Here is an 18,212-nt window from a genome sequence, read left to right as displayed (position 1 = left end):
CACACACACAGAATATATAGTTGTCATTATCTCACTAATGGATGCTTGGCTGTGATCACAACACACACACACACACACACACACACACAGAGTAGATGTTTCCTGTATCAGTCTTCAGTCTCAGTATTTGAAGTATTTGATGCAGTAATAATATTTACAATCATCATGTGTATCAATAGGTATTGTGTGTATTGTGTGTATTGTGTGTGTTGTGTGTGTTGTGTGTATTGTGTGTGTTGTGTTTGTTGTGTTTAGTAGTGTCAGATGTTTGTGTCAAAATGTTCAGTCAGAGGTTTTTGTGTCAGGAGGTGACGAGACTGCTCATAATGACGCTGTTACTGCACTTGCTAATACTAATAACTCCACCATCACCACCACCCATACTGCTGCTGCTTCTACTAATAACTCCACCATCACCACCACCCATACTGCTGCTGCTGCTTCTACTAATACCACCACCATCACTCCATCACTGCTACACCTGCAAATACTAATAACTCCACCATCACCACCGCCCATACTGCTGCTGCTTCTACTAATACCACCACCATCACTCCATCACTGCTACACCTGCAAATACTAATAACTCCACCATCACCACCACCCATACCGCTGCTGCTTCAACACCTGCTAATACCACCACCATCACTCCATCACCACTATCACTGCTGCTGCTGACAACAAAACAAAGATGATAAAATAAATAAAAACAAAGAGGAATAAACAAGTTTTTTCTGCCCAAAGCTACAAAACAAACATTGAGATATTAAATGGATTATTTGAATATTGATTATTAATAATTGATCACTTCAGCTCTGTTTTGGGACACACACACACACACACACACACAAAACACACACACACACACACACACACACACACACACACACACACACACACACTTAACGGGGAGGCGGCTCTTTGATCTGAAAGCGGCTCCATTTACCGGAGCTTTAATCGGTTTGTACCGAAAGACAGAGACAGAGAGACAGAGAGGGAGAGGAGGGGAGACACGCAGTGTGAGACACAGTGAGACAGAGACAGGGAGACAGACACTGGGAGTGAGACAGAGGGAGTGAGACAGAGTAGGGGAGGAGAGATTCCGTGACCGGATCGCGGCTCTGCTGCACGCGGACTCCGGTATTTTTCTACCTACAGGCGTCGCATCGTCCGCTGCCGCCGTGACACCAGCGGTCTGTCTGTCTGTAAGTCTGTCTGTTGGTATGTGAACGTCGCTGTTGCTCCTCGTCGCTCCCGGTGTGCTTATACTTTCACCTTTACCGGATGGGAGGATGATCTGCGGACCTGAGTGAAGACCTCTGAGAGCTGCAGCTTAAGGCGCGAGCCCGACGTCCAGGACGTGACCGGACCGGACCGCCGGTCGTAGGAGCAGTTTACCGGGACAGAGGCTGGGAAGCTCTGCAGGTCGGTAGGTGACACACACCGGGTTTCAACCCGTTAACTGACCCGTTACAAACCCGTGATGTTGTTAGTGAGCTGCAGACGCTGCATCATCATCAGGACCGATCCTGACAGCTGAAACCATCCTGCATGTTTGTGTTTATTCAGAGATGTTATTATTTATTGTTTTCATTTAATGGCGGGGTTAAATAAAAATTAAAGTGTAATTGAAACTGTACATCAGATATCAGAGATAGGCTATATATTAACATTCAACTGGACTTTAATGTGAGACTCTTTTAATACTTTTATAATTATTATCATGTTAATATTAATTATTAAATGATTAGCCTATATAATTAATATTTTATATTTATTAATAGTTTAGTTTTCAAGTTCCTTTGTAAAATTATTCTGATCCATTTAAATAAAATCTGTCAGGTCTGAATGTTGTTAAATGTTCTTCAGATAAGTTTTTGCTGTTTATTTTTTATATTAATTATTTCTCCTGTGATTTTACGGTGTTTGTATCTGTAACTGCTCCCTAATCCTTTTACATTATTGTGTGTTTATTTTAAGTTCTAATCATGGTTTCAAAAGGTGCGGCTGAAATAAGGTTTACACCAGTTTCACTGTTACTGCTGCAATAACACAAATTATAATAATTATAAGTTATAATATTTTTTATTTTTGAATCATCATCAGGGAGCCGATAAAAATGAACACGATCTTTACACACAGACACAAGATAAGAGGACCTAGAGGAGAACCTTGAGGTGCACCAGCGTCTAGTGGAGTCTGGACTGATCTGGTTCTGAGGAAGATTCAATAGGACACTGAAATCTTCACTGAGGAGAGCGACTAGGAGATGTCACCGTGATCAACAGTTCACGTTCTACAAAGTTCATTACTGGGAAAACCCATTCTCACTCTGATGTCATCAAATAGCCAGGCTTGGTCAGCGACCTCTGGCATCAGAGACAGGCGAAAAAATGTGTCCTTTCATGTCAGCATGAAACACAACCAGTCACCATTATTGTTTAACCATGCCTTGTGGCGTCAGATGGAAACACAGCTAGACAACAACACAAGTTAAGGGGGCGGAAAGTCCAAGTACGGCACGTGGGAGGGGTGGTGTATGGGTCCAACAACCACTAACTTTCACCCAGGAGGCCGGTGTTCACTTCCTGTAAGCCAAACCGTGTTCTTTTTTCCTAAACCCAACCGTGTGTGTGTGTCAGCTAAACGTAACCACGTCTGTGTGGTGTTGTACCAACGTAGTGCTTTTATTTTGAAAGAGACTGTATGCAAACTGTACATTTCCTGTGAAAACAGAAGTGTATTTTGAAAACAGACAATGCATGTAACAGGCTGAAGTTGACACGGCGTCCCAGAACGTCAACAACCAACACACCCAGGGTACCTTGGACGTCATATGTGGACGTGGAAAGTCCATGACCAAACGTGGACATGTGACGAGGTCACAGTGAGGATGAGCTGTCTGGGCAGAGACGATGAGTTGTTAAACTTGGAACAGAGGGTGGAACAGAGAGATCAGCAGGTGATGGTGTTTGGTTTGTAAACATGAACTGAAGCAGGCTGTAAACATCAGTTTGATCGAAGTGAGACCACAGGAGCAGAAACTGAAGACAAATCATTATTTTGTTTTTGATGTTACAACGAATAAACTTCTTCTGATTATCCTTTTCCACCCAACATGGACTGGTTCCATTCTGGTTCCTGTACATACTTTTGGTTCAGAACCTGAAAAGATGGTTCTCTGCTGGAAGCAGTGTAAACCATGATGACATCAGAGGGTGTGTCAGATTCTACAGGTTAGAAAGAAACGGGAACTCTGAGAAATCATTGGGGAAAACAGAGCGTGCAGTTTGTTCAGGGTCAGGGTTCCTTTTTAAGGGTGGAAACAGATATCTGTCATAGCTCAACAAAAGTTCACTGGAAATCAATGTAACGTCCTCCGTCAGTGACACATCTTTGATTAGAATTATTCTGATCAAAACTGGTGGAAACATGGCTGGTTTGCTGGATAGCATCAAGGTTCCAAGAATCCTAAACGGAACCGGCTCAAGAACCAGAGCTGATCTGGTGAAAAAGTGGTGTTACTGATGAAGTTACATTTCAAACCCTTATCCATCTCGTTAGAGGAAACTGAAGAGTCAATTAACAATGTAGATAACATCAGGGACCTGTCAGCCAAACCAGTGGAACCAACAGAACCAGCCGAACCAGTGGAACCAGCAGAACCAGCAGAACCAGTGGAACCAGCAGAACCAGTGGAACCAGCAGAAATAGCAGAAACAGCTGAACCAGTGGAACCAGCCGAACCAGCCGAACCAGTGGAACCAGCAGAAACAGCAAATAGAACCAATGAAACCACTTCCTTAGTGACAGATGTGATGAGGGTGTTAATTGACCCTTTGTTAAGTCCCACCCCTCAGATTTAGACTGGTCAATCACAGTGTGACATCAGCAGCTCTGACAAGGGTCTGACAATAACATGGCTGACCTCCATCGGCTCTCAGGCTGTCGTTTGAGATTTCCTGGAGCTTTTCATGTACTGATGATACTTGTTTCCTGGAGCACATCGTTTGTTCATGATACTCATTACCTGGAGTTCGTTGTGTACTGATGATACTGGTTACCTGTGTTAGGGTCAGTCTTCGTCTGTTTAACCAGTATCTGTTGCCGAGTCAGTTTGACTTGCTGTTATATGTTTTTAAAACATGTTGTAAAACCGTCCGACTGCTTCTCTCTGACAGCGTGATGGACTATTACAAAGGGGTGGGACTTAGTGACGGATCAACTCTAGTTGGTTGGTCAGGTGATTGATTTGATGAGACAGGTAATCTATCTGATCAATAGTTCTTCCTGTTTGGTGGTGATGAACCTTTAGACCATTGAAACAAATGAAAAACACATTAAAACAAATCAGTAGAGACAACGGAGTCACACTCAAAGACCTTGTTAACCTGAGACTTCAGTTTCATATCTTGTTCTTCTTCATCAGTCTGATCAATATTCAGTATTGATGAAGATTCAGTGTGTTTCTATTGATGTTGGTGCAGATTTTAATGTATTTATTTTGCATGAATTATTGTCGGTGTTGTGGTTCAGATACAGTGATGATGAAGTGGTTATAAAGTATTGATGAGGTACTGATGTAGTATTGATACTGTGCTGCTGTAGTTCTGATGTTTTAAACATAAAGATGATCTTACAGCTGTTCTCAGATCAAATTCTTTCCTTTATGTCTGAATCTGTTGAATGTCACACACTTAAACGATGATCTGATCTTTTTACAGTCTTTGCAGATGTTGTTGGTTCCGATTTTTTCGGACCCAGACTGATGACTCAGCTCTGCTTAATGTCTAAAACTGTATTTTTAATAGAATTTATATTTGATTTCCAAATTTCTGCTGACTTTTTAATATTTTATTTATCACTGACTTTGATCTCTCATCGTTTCTTCATGTGACTTTCATCGTTGTGTTTCCTGCTGTGCCTCGTTTCACTTGTTTTACTTCTGTTTTACCTCCTGTGTGCAATGCATGCAGGGTAATCTCATCCATCAATATGCTGCTGATTATTGGTTCTGTCTGTCAGGTGGTGATGTCATCATGATGCTGCCGGTCTCCAGGTTTAAAGGTCAGCCAGTTGGCATGGTAACCACCTCAACACCCTGGCTGTCCTTCAGCAGTGACCCCGCCCCCCACTGGCTGTGGTTGTCCAGCTGGTCAGCAGCAACGTACCAGACCACGCCCCCTCTGGTATTCTACCCCCCAGCTGTGTGGATACCTGAACACACACACCTTCTACAGGTAACACAGCTGATACAGGTAACACACCTGACACAGGAAACACACCTTATACAGGTAACACATCTGACACAGGAAACACACCTGACACAGAGAACACATCTGACACAGGAAACACACCTGACACAGAGAACACACCTGACACAGGTAACACATCTAACACAGGTAGCACACCTGATACAGATAACACACATGACACAGGTAACACACCTGACACAGATAACACACCTGACATAGGTAACAAACCTGACACAGGTAACACACCTGACACAGATACACACCTGATACAGGTAACACACCGGAAACAGGTAACACATCTGACACAGGTAACACACCTTATACGCGTAACACACCTTACACAGGTAACACACCTGACACAGGTAACACACCTGACACAGGTAACACACCTGACGCAGGTAACACATCTGATACAGGTAACACATCTGACGCAGATAACACCTGATACAGGTAACACACCTGATACAGGTAACACATCTGACGCAGATAACACACCTGATACAGGTAACACATCTGACACAGGAAACACACCTGATACAGGTAACACATCTGACACAGATAACACACCTGACATAGGTCAGACACCTGACACAGATACACACCTGAAACAGGTAACACACCTGATACAGGTAGCACATCTGACACAGGAACACACCTTATACAGGTAACACATCTGACACAGGAAACACACCTCATACAGGTAACACACCTGACACAGAGAACATATCTGACACAGGAAACACACCTTATACAGGTAACACACCTGACACAGGTAACACATCTAACACACCTTATACAGGTAACACCCCTGATACAGGTAGCACACCTGACACAGACAACACACCTGATACAGGTAACACATCTGACACAGGAAACACACCATATACAGGTAACACCCCTGATACAGGTAGCACACCTGATACAGGTAACACATCTGACACAGATAACACACCTGATACAGGTAACACACATGACACAGGTAACACACCTGACACAGATAACACACCTGACACAGGTAACACACCTGATACAGGTAGCACACCTGACACAGATACACACCTGATACAGGTAACACACCATATACAGGTAACACATCTGACACTGATAACGCACCTGACACAGGTAACACACCTGATAGAGGTAACACACCTGACACAGGTTGCACACCTTATACAGGTAACACACCTGACACAGGTAACACACTTGGTACAGTTGACTAAACTTCAGTTTAACGACGATCAGTTTGACGTTCATCAGTCATTGTTAGAAAAGATTATCTCAGTGGTGTGATGTGACGTGTCTCTCGGTGAGTTCAGCCTCCTCTGCAGTTTGGTGATAAATCAGTGATCAGTTTGAACCGTCGTTAAAACACAGATCATTTCGGTGTCCGTTGTGTTAAATCTTCGGTGTGATGATAAGATCAGTGATCAGTTTGACGTTCACCAGTCGTTGTTAGGACACAGATTATTTTGGTCGTCTCTCTGTGAGTTCAGCCTCCTCTGCAGTCTGGAGATAAGATGAAACTTTAATGATCCCTCAGGGCAGAGTGAATAATTGTCTGTTAATTATTGGTGGCGTGTTAATTATCTCATGCAGCGCTTCCTTAAGTCTTTCTCCATAAACTCCAGTGATAGATTTTAACATCGTCTCTGCAGACATTCTGATGTTTAAAGGTTGTTTGTAGTGAAGAAGAAGAGACGTGACACAGCGAGCTGAAACCTCGACCACACATTCTTGTGTTTGACCTGAACGTCAAAATGAGACGAGTCTTTTATTTAAAATCTTCTTCATCTTGTTGAAAAGATCTTTTTCAAATATGCTGATGATGATGATGATGATGTGTGTTCAGAGACCTTCATCTTTCTTCATCGTTCTTTCTGCAGAGTACAAAGGTCAGGGATGCCGCTGGGCTGTGGACAGACTGCCTGAGAGAAGACTGTTGTCTGTCTGTCTGTCTGTCTGTCTGTCTGTCTCAACTCCACACTACACTCTACACTCGGTGTAGGCGGTTCTCAGCTGGTTGCCATAGCAACACCACCTAAACTGACATAAGTCTTTGTCAGATGCAGTTTTTTTTTTTACCGGCTGCCATTTTTATAAAATCTGATTCAACTAAAGAAAAAAAATACATTTTTATATAAATTTTGACGATAGTTTGTGTGCCCCCAGCGGACGCCACTGACTCACCTGCTCTCTGCTGCAGTGTGTCACACAGAGTGCTTTGGACTGATAAATAAAATTTATTATTATTATTATTATTATTATTATTATTATTAACTTGTGTCCTGGAAGACTCCGAGTCACGACACTGACTCTCAGTGTTGTTTCACCTGCCGGCTCACCCGTTAGAGGTCTTTACAAACTGTCCTGTCAGCCCGTGGTTCTGCACCTGGGTTCTAACCACACCTTTGACACACATATGTACATACATATAGGCCTACCCCCGTGTATTTACACACACACACACACACACACACATATATGCAAACAACTACTGGTTCTTTATGTTTCAGTGGTTCTCTGAGGAGAACCACTGAGAAGAAACGGAGGAAAAGTGTGAAACCATCAGCTCTTTTTATTGTTCTAGTGGGAACGTCCGGCTGTTGAAGTGGTTCCTCTTGTCCCTCCATTTTATGGCTCTCCACATCTTCATCCTCCTCATCCTCTCCCCAAGGTACACACACACACACACACACACACACACACACACACACACACACATTAGCATGATGCTAACATGCTAACATGTTTGCAGCTAGCTGAAGGCTGGGTCTCACCAGACGAAGTGGGCGTGTTCCAGAGGAGAGACAAACCCCTCCTCCTGACCAATCACATCATGCAGAGGCCAGTAAGACATGCCCCCAGGACACGACTGCTGCTGTCTCCCTCTCGAATCTCAGGTAGGAGATCATCTGACATAGCAGACATAGGAAACAAGGTCCTTTTTTAAGCCCCTCCTCCTGATTAATGTAAATCTAAATGTTTGGATTTGTTCGTGTGTTTCCACCTACATGAGGTCGGTGATGTATCACACGAAGGTCATGTGACATGTCATGGGGACCGTTTACGTGTAGTGTGTCCGTTCAGATCTGACGTTCTGTTTCCACCGCTCAGGTTCTGTTCGGAACACACACACAGAGACAGGAGAAAACTGATAGTCCGTCCAATCACAAGCTAGTTGTGAGCTACTGAGCTCGCTCTGGGAGCAGGAAGTTCTAGTTTACATTTGCATCATTTCCTGTTGGCGACCAATTAGCTGCCTTTATTCTGCTGCAAGTCAGCTGGAATTGAACCAGTGATTTTTGGAGGACAGATATGTTTTGGGGATGCTGTATTCACGTCTGCCACGTTGCCATGACAACAGTGCTTGTTGCCAGGAGCTGATTGGCTGTGTGGATCGCTGTTCAGAGAGATTGAATGTGTGTTTTTGCTGCCGAGACACACACACATATAAAAGTGCTGTCAAATGTAATATGAAGATGATTGGTCAATTTAAAATCACCCAGTGGAGCATGATGGGAAATTTCTGCTGCTTCACATCTGAGACAGCAGACATGTTTGTGTGTTTTATCGAATGACTCAAAGCGACATGGTCGGAGCTGAAGAAAAACACTGGTGACATTTGTATAGATATGATTTTAATCAGAAAATAAATCAGTTTGTTGTGTATAAACAGAAACAAGAGAAGTTTCACTGATTAATTTACAACGATGGATCACTGAGAGCAACATGAATGTCACATCACTGGCAGCTGCTCTCTGCGCCGTCTCAACGTCCGAATCACAAAACACAATGTGATAATGACACAATAGTGAAAACAAAGAGTTTTGCAGCGACTGCAGTTTGTTTTCTTTGTGTTTTTTTGGTCATCATCACTCAACAGGTTTGTGTGCAGTCGATGCTAAGATCTTATCTACCATCTTATTCAGACTGAATCACATAAAGTCACACACACACTGACGAAAACATAATTACAAAGAATACAAACAGGTTCCTTGAGTTTGTCCGTTCTGAGCTACTGTAGAAACATGGCGGTGAAACATGAGGACGACCCGCTCCCTCTGTAGATATAAAGGTCTCAGTCTAAGGTAACAAAAACACAACAATACTTTTTTTTCATTATTTGTGCATGTTAGAGACATTTTTCTGTGGTTGTGATAAGATGATGTCAGATATCTGACACATGCTGATGCTCAGATGTCTCAGCTGGAGGTCGATCATCCTGGTGTTTATCCACACTTTGTAGAGGTGTTTTTTCTGTCCTGGTGGGCAGGAACAGTCCCTTTTCTTTGGTTATCATGTTGAAATATCATCTAGAGATGAAAACTAAACCACTTAGTGATAATTGTGGTTGTGCTGCTGCCGTGGTCCTGCCAGATGCCTCCTGCTGCTGCTGCCATCATTAGTCATTAGTCATACTTCTACTGTTATTATACACATATGACTATTGTCACACATGTATACTGCCAGATATTAATACATACTTTCAACATATTGTACCACAGTAGCCAGAACTATAACTATAATATTATTACTTTCAATAATGTTGTTGTAAGCTACTGTCATTACCTGCATCTCTCTCTCTCTCTCTCTCTCTGTCTCATTGTGTCATACGGATTACTGTTAATTTATTATGCTGATCTGTTCTGTACGACATCTATTGCACGTCTGTCCGTCCTGGAAGAGGGATCCCTCCTCAGTTGCTCTTCCTGAGGTTTCTACCGTTTTTTTTTCCCCGTTAAAGGGTTTTTTGGGGAGTTTTTCCTGATCAGCTGTGAGGGTCATAAGGACAGAGGGATGTCATATGCTGTAAAGCCCTGTGAGGCAAATTGTGATTTGTGATATTGGGCTTTATAAATAAAATTGATTGATTGTTTGATTGAATTCTGACCTGAGCTGACGGAGGAAAAGGGAAAAAAGGAAAACTAAAATTTTTAAGAGAACATTGAGAATTACAGTTTGTTTTTGTTTGTGCAGGTTCAGCGACCGAAAAAATCCCACACAGTCCATTTATAAATTTACCCGTCAGAGTTTAATTACAGAGTCATCTACTGGACGTCAGAGGAACTGCAGCTTCTCTTTATTTTCCAAAAAGAAACAAGTAGAACAGGAAGAACAGCTGAATCATCAGGATGTCAGAAAGTCTGTTGAACTGGGCCGGACTGGTCCCCAATGTCGTCTCTTCTTATCGGTCATTTGTGTCTTTCAAAAACATAAACCACTGGATGCTCTCAGTTCCCAGTTCTCAGTTAGTATTTGAGTCATATGTTTTCCTCAGAAGCCTCTCTGTTAATTTGTTTGAGACGACGTTCACATGCAGTCAGGAGCTCATGGAGGTAAACACATGCAGATTAAATTTGCTTTTATTTTGGTGAACGTGGGCGTGTGTTCATGTTGTAGATGTTTTCTGGCAGGAACTCCGTTTCTCTTCACTTTACACCTTGTCAGGATCAATTTGTCTCAGAAGAAAACAGTCTGCACGTGAAATCCACCTCTGCTGAACCAGGACTGAAAATCACAAACAACAACAACACCTGTGATGTCTCAAACAACCAGCAATACCTCTAAAAACAACAACAACAACAACAACAAATAACAAAACTCGTCATGTCTTCAACAACACTGCACCAGGAGGAGCCCAGGGCCCACTGCACCAGGAGGAACCCAGGGCCCACTGCACCAGCAGGAATCCAGGGCCCTCTGCACCAGGGGGAACCCAGGGCCCGCTGCACCAGCGTAAGGTCTGACAATCACTCTGAGGATTTCATCCTGGTACCTAACAGCAGGCTGGGTACCATTGGCTCTGACATGGAGGTCTGTGTGACCCTCCAAGGATCTGCCTCCCCAGACCACCACTGACCCACCACCAAACCAATCATGCCACGTTCACCATTTCACACCTGTCACATGTGCTCAGTGTGAACAGACTGATTTTTCATTGTTGAGTCTTTTCTTCAGTTTCTGTGTGTGTGTGTGTGTGTGTGTGTGTGTATCAATGTGTTACCTGACCACCGCCTACCCTGCCAAGTCCTCTACGGCCAACTAAGGGGTACAAAACGGGCTGCTGGCGACCAAAAAAGGCGCTACAAGGACTACACCAAAGACCTTTTTAAGCGCACTACCATCAACCCCACGCAGCCTGAAACTCTGGCACTCGACCGATCAGCCTGGCAGACCACCTGTGCCAGAGCAACCTCACACATACACAACAGCGATCAGCAGAGAAGGACAGAGAGACGTGCCCAGAGACAGGGCAGCCCGAATTCCCCCTACATCCGGGCTCCCCTGCCCTGACTTGCGGACGGATGATTGGCTCATGTGTCGGCCTCGATAGCCACCTGAAGTGGCACAAGCAGCAACGTCGCTGAACCCCTCCCCCTCCCCCTCCCTGAAGCAAGCGTCATCATCGTACACGATGGACAGCTAAGAGGGATCAATGTGTTATATATTGTACAGTGTGTGTATTGTGTGGTGTTAGTGTATCAGTGTGTGATATATATTGAGGCAGATGTGTTGCAGGCTGCTCCGATGATGCTGTGTGAAATATAAACTGCAGATAATTAAAGTGTGGAGGGACGGATGAGACGTTTGTCTCTTGGTGAGGACTCGTCAACACGAGCAGAGCATCGTGATGCGTTTACCGTCTTTACACAGATGTTTTATTGTTGCTGTGATGCTGCTGCTGTCAACAGATTTAGGTCAGTGTTTCCTGAAAGGAGCACAAACATGTGGAGGCGGACTGATCTGCCAACACATCCATAGTACACACACACACACACACACACACACACACACACACACACACACATTAACACACACACACACACACACACACACATTAACACACACACACACACACACACTGATCTGCACTCAAACAGTAAAACATGTTAAAACATGTGAGATCAGTCCAAGTGTCAGAGCAGTGTTTCTTCTCTTCATCACAAACAGAGCGTCTCATTGGTTCGTCACTTTATCTGTGTCAACGTTAATGTTCAACTCATTTTTATTTTTTTCATTTTTCAACTTTCCTGAAAGGTGGCGGCACGGTGGTGTGGTGGTTAGCATTGTCGCCTCACAGCAAGAGGCTTGCCGGTTCGATCCCGGGTGTGGGAGCCCTTCTGTGCGGAGTTTGCATGTTCTCCCCGTGTCAGCGTGGGTTCTCTCCGGGCACTCCGGCTTCCTCTCTCAGTCCAAAGACATGCAGATTGGGGACTAGGTTAATTGATAACTCTAAATTGTCCGTAGGTGTGAATGTGAACATGAATGGCTGTTTGTTTCTATGTGTCAGCCCTGTGATAGTCTGGCGACCTGTCCAGGGTGTACCCTGCCTCTCGCCCGATGTCAGCTGGGATAGGCTCCAGCACCCCCGCGACCCTCAAGAGGATGAAGCGGTTAGAAGATGGATGAATGAATGAATGAATGAACATTCCTGAAAGTTTTTATCAGAAACGCCAAAATCATGTTCAGGAACAGAAAACCACAACAGACCACAGGTTTTGTTTCAGTCACAATGAAAGGAAACATAATCCTCTGAGTGTCTCTGTGTGTCTCTGAGAGTCTCCGGGTGTCTCTGAGAGTGTCCGGGTGTCTCTGAGAGTCTCTATGTGTCTCTGAGAGTCTCTATGTGTCTCTGAGAGTCTCTGTGTGTCTCTGAGTGTCTCTGTGTGTCTCTGAGAGTCTCTGTGTGTCTCTGTGTGTCTCTGAGAGTCTCTATGTGTCTCTGAGAGTCTCTGTGTGTCTCTGAGTGTCTCTGTGTGTCTCTATGTGTCTCTGAGAGTCTCTATGTGTCTCTGAGAGTCTCTTTGTGTCTCTGTGTGTCTCTGAGAGTCTCTGTGTGTCTCTGTGTGTGTCTCTGAGAGTCTCTTTGTGTCTCTGTGTGTCTCTGAGAGTCTCCGGGTGTCTCTGAGAGTCTCTTTGTGTCTCTGTGTGTCTCTCAGAGTCTCTCAGAGTCTCTGTGTGTCTCTGAGAGTCTCTATGTGTCTCTGAGAGTCTCTGGGTGTCTCTGAGAGTCTCTGTGTGTCTCTGTGTGTCTCTGAGAGTCTCTCAGAGTCTCTGTGTGTCTCTGAGAGTCTCTGTGTGTCTCTGAGAGTCTCTATGTGTCTCTGCGAGTCTCTGTGTGTCTCTGAGAGTCTCTATGTGTCTCTGAGAGTCTCTGTGTGTCTCTGTGTGTCTCTGAGAGTCTCTTTGTGTCTCTGTGTGTCTCTCAGAGTCTCTCAGAGTCTCTGAGAGTCTCTGTGTGTCTCTGAGAGTTTCCGGGTGTCTCTGAGAGTCTCTGTGTGTCTCTGAGAGTCTCTGTGTGTTTCTGTGTGCCTCTGAGAGTCTCTTTGTGTCTCTGTGTGTCTCTCAGAGTCTCTGTGTGTCTCTGAGAGTCTCTGTGTGTCTCTGTGTGTCTCTGAGAGTCTCTGTGTGTCTCTGAGAGTCTTTGAGTGTCTCTGTGTGTCTCTGTGTGTCTCTGAGAGTCTCTGTGTGTCTCTGTGTGTCTCTGAGAGTCTCTGTGTGTCTCTGAGTGTCTCTGTGTGTCTCCGGGTGTCTCTGAGAGTCTCTGTGTGTCTCTGAGAGTCTCCGGGTGTCTCTGAGAGTCTCTGTGTGTCTCTGAGAGTCTCTGTGTGTCTCTGAGAGTCACTGTGTGTCTGTGTGTCTCTGAGAGTCCCTGTGTGTCTCTGTGGGTCTCTGAGAGTCCCTGTGTGTCTCTGAGAGTCCCTGTGTGTCTCTGTGTGTCTCTGAGAGTCTCTGAGTCCCTGTGTGTCTCTGTGTGTCTCTGAGAGTCTCTGTGTGTCTCTGAGAGTCCCTGTGTGTCTCTGTGTGTCTCTGAGAGTCCCTGTGTGTCTCTGAGAGTCCCTGTGTGTCTCTGTGTGTCTCCGAGAGTCTCTGTGTGTCTCTGAGAGTCTCTGGGTGTCTCTGTGTGTCTCTGAGAGTCTCTGGGTGTCTCTGAGAGTCTCTGGGTGTCTCTGGGTGTCCCCCAGGGTCTCACCTGGAGGTCAACATGTAAAGTCCTGGTCCTGGTGCTGGAGGACAGGGAGGAGGAGGCCAACCAACAACATTTACAGAAAGTCTTTCAGACCAAATGAAAACCTGTCCAGAGTCAAAAACACGTTCACTCTGTCATCATGTCTGTTTTTATTCTCTGTAACGTAAACGTGTGATTTTTGTGTTTTAACCAAACTGTGGTTAAAAGTTAAAGATTTTTTTAATTCTCAAGGCTTCATTCTTAAGAGAGCAGGAAGGACGTGTCTAGAATGTGTGTGTGTGTGTGTGTGTGTGTGTGTGTGTGTGTGTGTGTGTGTGTGTGTCTCTTTGTTATGCCATGTTCACACTACATGACATTTCTGTCCATTCTGACAGTCACTATGTCACATTACGTGATTGTGAAGCCATAAAATCGTGCCGTGACTTGGCCGACAGACATGACAGACAACACGATGGTACACACCAGTCACCCCAGGTCATCCTTCAATGATAATGTAAAAAGTGCCACCAGATGGGCGGAGCTACATTTGAAGCACCGCACTGACATCACTGAATCCTCCACAGGAAGTTCCTGCAAATGTTTCACAATAAATACCTGTTTAGAAAATGAAGGATTCGCTCAGCTTTGAATTTGAAACAGAAACAGGAGGTGTTGCGGATTAAAAGTAAAATTAAAAATATAAAAATACAGAGGGAATAATAAATAATGGCCTGTTTCTAATGTAGTGTGTTTGAAATTAAGCTGGAAGCCTCTGCAGTTGTGGTCAGTGAAAGCCACTATATTTTAATTTTCTTACTTTATATCCTCCATTATGAATAAAGAACATTCTTTGCTAGCTTGATGCTAATGGCAGTACTCAGCGTCTTCATAAAGTGCCTCTGCTGTTTCCTTTTTACTCTGTGTGCTAACGTCCCTACAGGAAATATCTAAAAGGCTGGGCTGTTGTTGTCCTACAGTTTCCATGGCAACAGACCGCTCTGTGCTCCTATTGGTCAAAGTGACGGCTGTGACGGGAGAAGTCATGGAAGACAAAAAGAACATCAAACATGCTAGACTTTATGTTGGGACGTTGTGAGGCGTCCCAGACATGGCTTCGGTTGTCGTCTACTATGACACACTACACGAGATAAAACCATGGATTATCATGTACAACACTCGTTCACGATCCATGCCGACACCGTACGACGCTGTGTCGGGCTGAAACCAGGCTGATATCGTGTAGTGTGAACCAGGCATTATAGTATGTGTGTGTGTGTGTGTGTGTGTGTGTGTGTGTGTTACAGTGTGTGTGTTGAAGCGCATGGTCTCAGTTCATTGGTCCTTGAGTTCAGGTGTTGAGGTGTCGTTGAGCTGATGCAGACCAACATGATTGTGTGTGTCCAGGTTCTATTAGAAGAGAACACACAACAAAGACAAGAGACGCTGAGAGAGATGACACCTCCTCCTCCTCCTGCTCCTCCTCCTCTTCCTCCTTATCGCCCCTGCAACTCCTCTCTGTGTCTCCTCTCCAACTGCCTCTCCTCACTGCTCCTCCTCCATCAGGTGAGTCTGTTTTCGTCTCCTCATAAGCATCTCATATTTCAGAACTTGTAATCTGGATTGAGATTATCCAGATGATGAAATCTGGGACCAGGTGTTCAGACGTAATCTGATCAAATCTGGGTTTTATGATCAGATCAAATCCTGAAAATAAGATGTTCAAAGAAAAATAAGATTCTGAAATCAGATGAGATCATGGGATCCAGTGATGATGTTATCCAGTGATGATGTTATCCAGTGATGATGTGATCCAGTGATGGTGTAATCCAGCATTGATGTGATCCAGCGATGATGTTATCCAGTGATGATGTGATCCAGTGACGATGTTATCCAGTGATGATGTGATCCAGTAATGATGTGATCCAGTGATGATATCATCCCGTAATGATTCGATCCAGTGATGATGTGATCCAGTGATGGTGTAATCCAGCAATGATGTGATCCAGCGATGGTGTAATGCAGCAATGATGTGATCCAGTGATGATGTGATCCAGTAATGATGTTATCCAGTGATGATGTTATCCAGTAATGATTCGATCCAGTGATGATGTTATCCAGTGATGGTGTAATCCAGCAATGATGTGATCCAGCGATGGTGTAATCCAGCAATGATGTGATCCAGTGATGATGTGATCCAGTAATGATGTTATCCAGTGATGATGTGATCCAGTAATTATATGATCCAGTGATTGTGTGATCCAGTGATGATGTGATCCAGTGATGGTGTAATCCAGCAATGATGTGATCCAGTAATGATGTGATCCAGTGATGGTGTGATCCAGTCATAATGTGATCCAGTAATGATGTGATCCAGTGATGATGTGATCCAGTAATGATGTGATCCAGTGATGGTGTGATCCGGTAATGATGTGATCCAGTGATGATGTGATCCAGTAATGATGTGATCCAGCGATTGTGTGATCCGGTAATGATGTGATCCAGTGATAATGTCATCCAGCAATGATGTGATCCAGTGATGATGTGATCCAGTGATTGTATGATCAAGTAATGATGTGATCCAGTGATGATGTGATCCAGTAATGATATTATCCAGTAATGATGTGATCCAGCGATTGTGTGATCCGGTAATGATGTGATCTAGTGATGATGTGATCCAGTAATGATGTGATCCAGTGATGATGTTATCCAGTGGTGATGTGATCTAGCGATGGTGTAATCCAGTAATGATGCAATCTACTGATGATTTAATCTGGTGATGATGTGATCCAATGATGATGTAATCTAGTAATGATGTGATCCAATGATGACGTAATTCGGCACTTGTGCGATCCAGTGACGATGTGATCCAGTGATGGTGTAATCCAGTGATGGTGTAATCCAATGATGATGTTATCAGTAATGATGTGATCCAGTGATTGTGCAATCCATTGATGATGTGATCCAGTGATGGTTTAATCCAGTGATGATGTGATCCAGCGATGATGTGATCCAGTGATGATGTAATCCAGCGATGATGTGATCCAGTAATGATTAGATCCTGTGATGGTGTAATCCAGTAATTATGTTATACAGTGATGATGTGCTACAGTGATGAAGGTATCCAGTAATGATGTCATACAGTGATGATGTGATCCAGTGATTGTGTGATCCAGTGATGATGTCATACAGTGATGATGTGATCCAGTGATTGTGTGATCCAGTGATGGTGTGATCCAGTAATGATTTGATCCAGTGATGGTGGAATCCAATGATGATGTGATTGAGTAACGATGTTATACAGTGATCATGTGATCCAGTGTTGATGTGAGTACACTGGTTTATACTGATCTGTTTAACAATTACTGTGATGTAGTAGATTAAGTAGACATTAGGAATAACAATAAGAATAATAAGAATAATTTTAATGTTGTAACCAGTTGTTGTGTTCTCTTTCACACCACTTGTGGTGATGGTTGGTAGCTGCAGTGTGGTTGTTGGCAGATGGCCTCCATTGTGATGTGTAGTCACTTTTGGAAGCTGGTTATCCAGATTTATTCACCTTGAAAACATAGTTTCTGGATCACGATGATCTCCTCTGAAAAACCAGCACACCAACATGACCAAAATAACAACCAACAATCTGGTTCTGGTTCTGGATCACATGGAGGAGGTGAATCATATTCTGCTGATTGTGGATCAATAAAAGGTTCTAGTTCTGGTTCTGTTCTGGTTCTAGATGGAAGAGTTTTGTGTTCTGCTGCAGCTTTAAACAGAGCTGTGCTCAGTGATTGTGGTCGACGCAGACATCAATCAATCAATCAATTTTATTTATAAGCCAAATATCAAAAATCATAATTTGCCTCACAGGGCTTTACAGCATACGACATCCCTCTGTCCTTAGGACCCTCACAGCTGATCAGGAAAAACTCCCCAAAAAAACCCTTTAACAGGGAAAAAATGGTAGAAACCTCAGGAAGAGCAACTGAGGAGGGATCCCTCTTCCAGGA

At 43.9% G+C, this 18,212-nt stretch overlaps 1 protein-coding gene across 1 annotated transcript in view; it reads left to right on the top strand.

Moving 5' to 3' along the window:
- The first annotated feature begins 5,039 nt into the window (after window positions 1-5,039).
- tcerg1l (transcription elongation regulator 1 like) overlaps window positions 5,040-18,212 on the top strand; it is a 71,826-nt gene continuing 58,653 nt past the window's right edge. The window contains exons 1-4 of the mRNA XM_050060206.1: window positions 5,040-5,240; window positions 7,843-7,929; window positions 8,011-8,155; window positions 15,610-15,768. Coding sequence (XP_049916163.1) covers window positions 5,040-5,240; window positions 7,843-7,929; window positions 8,011-8,155; window positions 15,610-15,768 — 592 coding nt within the window. The remainder of the gene's footprint in view (window positions 5,241-7,842; window positions 7,930-8,010; window positions 8,156-15,609; window positions 15,769-18,212) is intronic.

Source organism: Epinephelus moara, chromosome 13 (genome assembly GCF_006386435.1).
Source record: "Epinephelus moara isolate mb chromosome 13, YSFRI_EMoa_1.0, whole genome shotgun sequence".
NCBI classification, from domain to species: Eukaryota; Metazoa; Chordata; class Actinopteri; order Perciformes; family Serranidae; genus Epinephelus; species Epinephelus moara.
The sequence above is the reverse complement of the archived record's forward strand: the minus strand, read 5'-3'. Positions and strand labels throughout refer to the sequence as shown.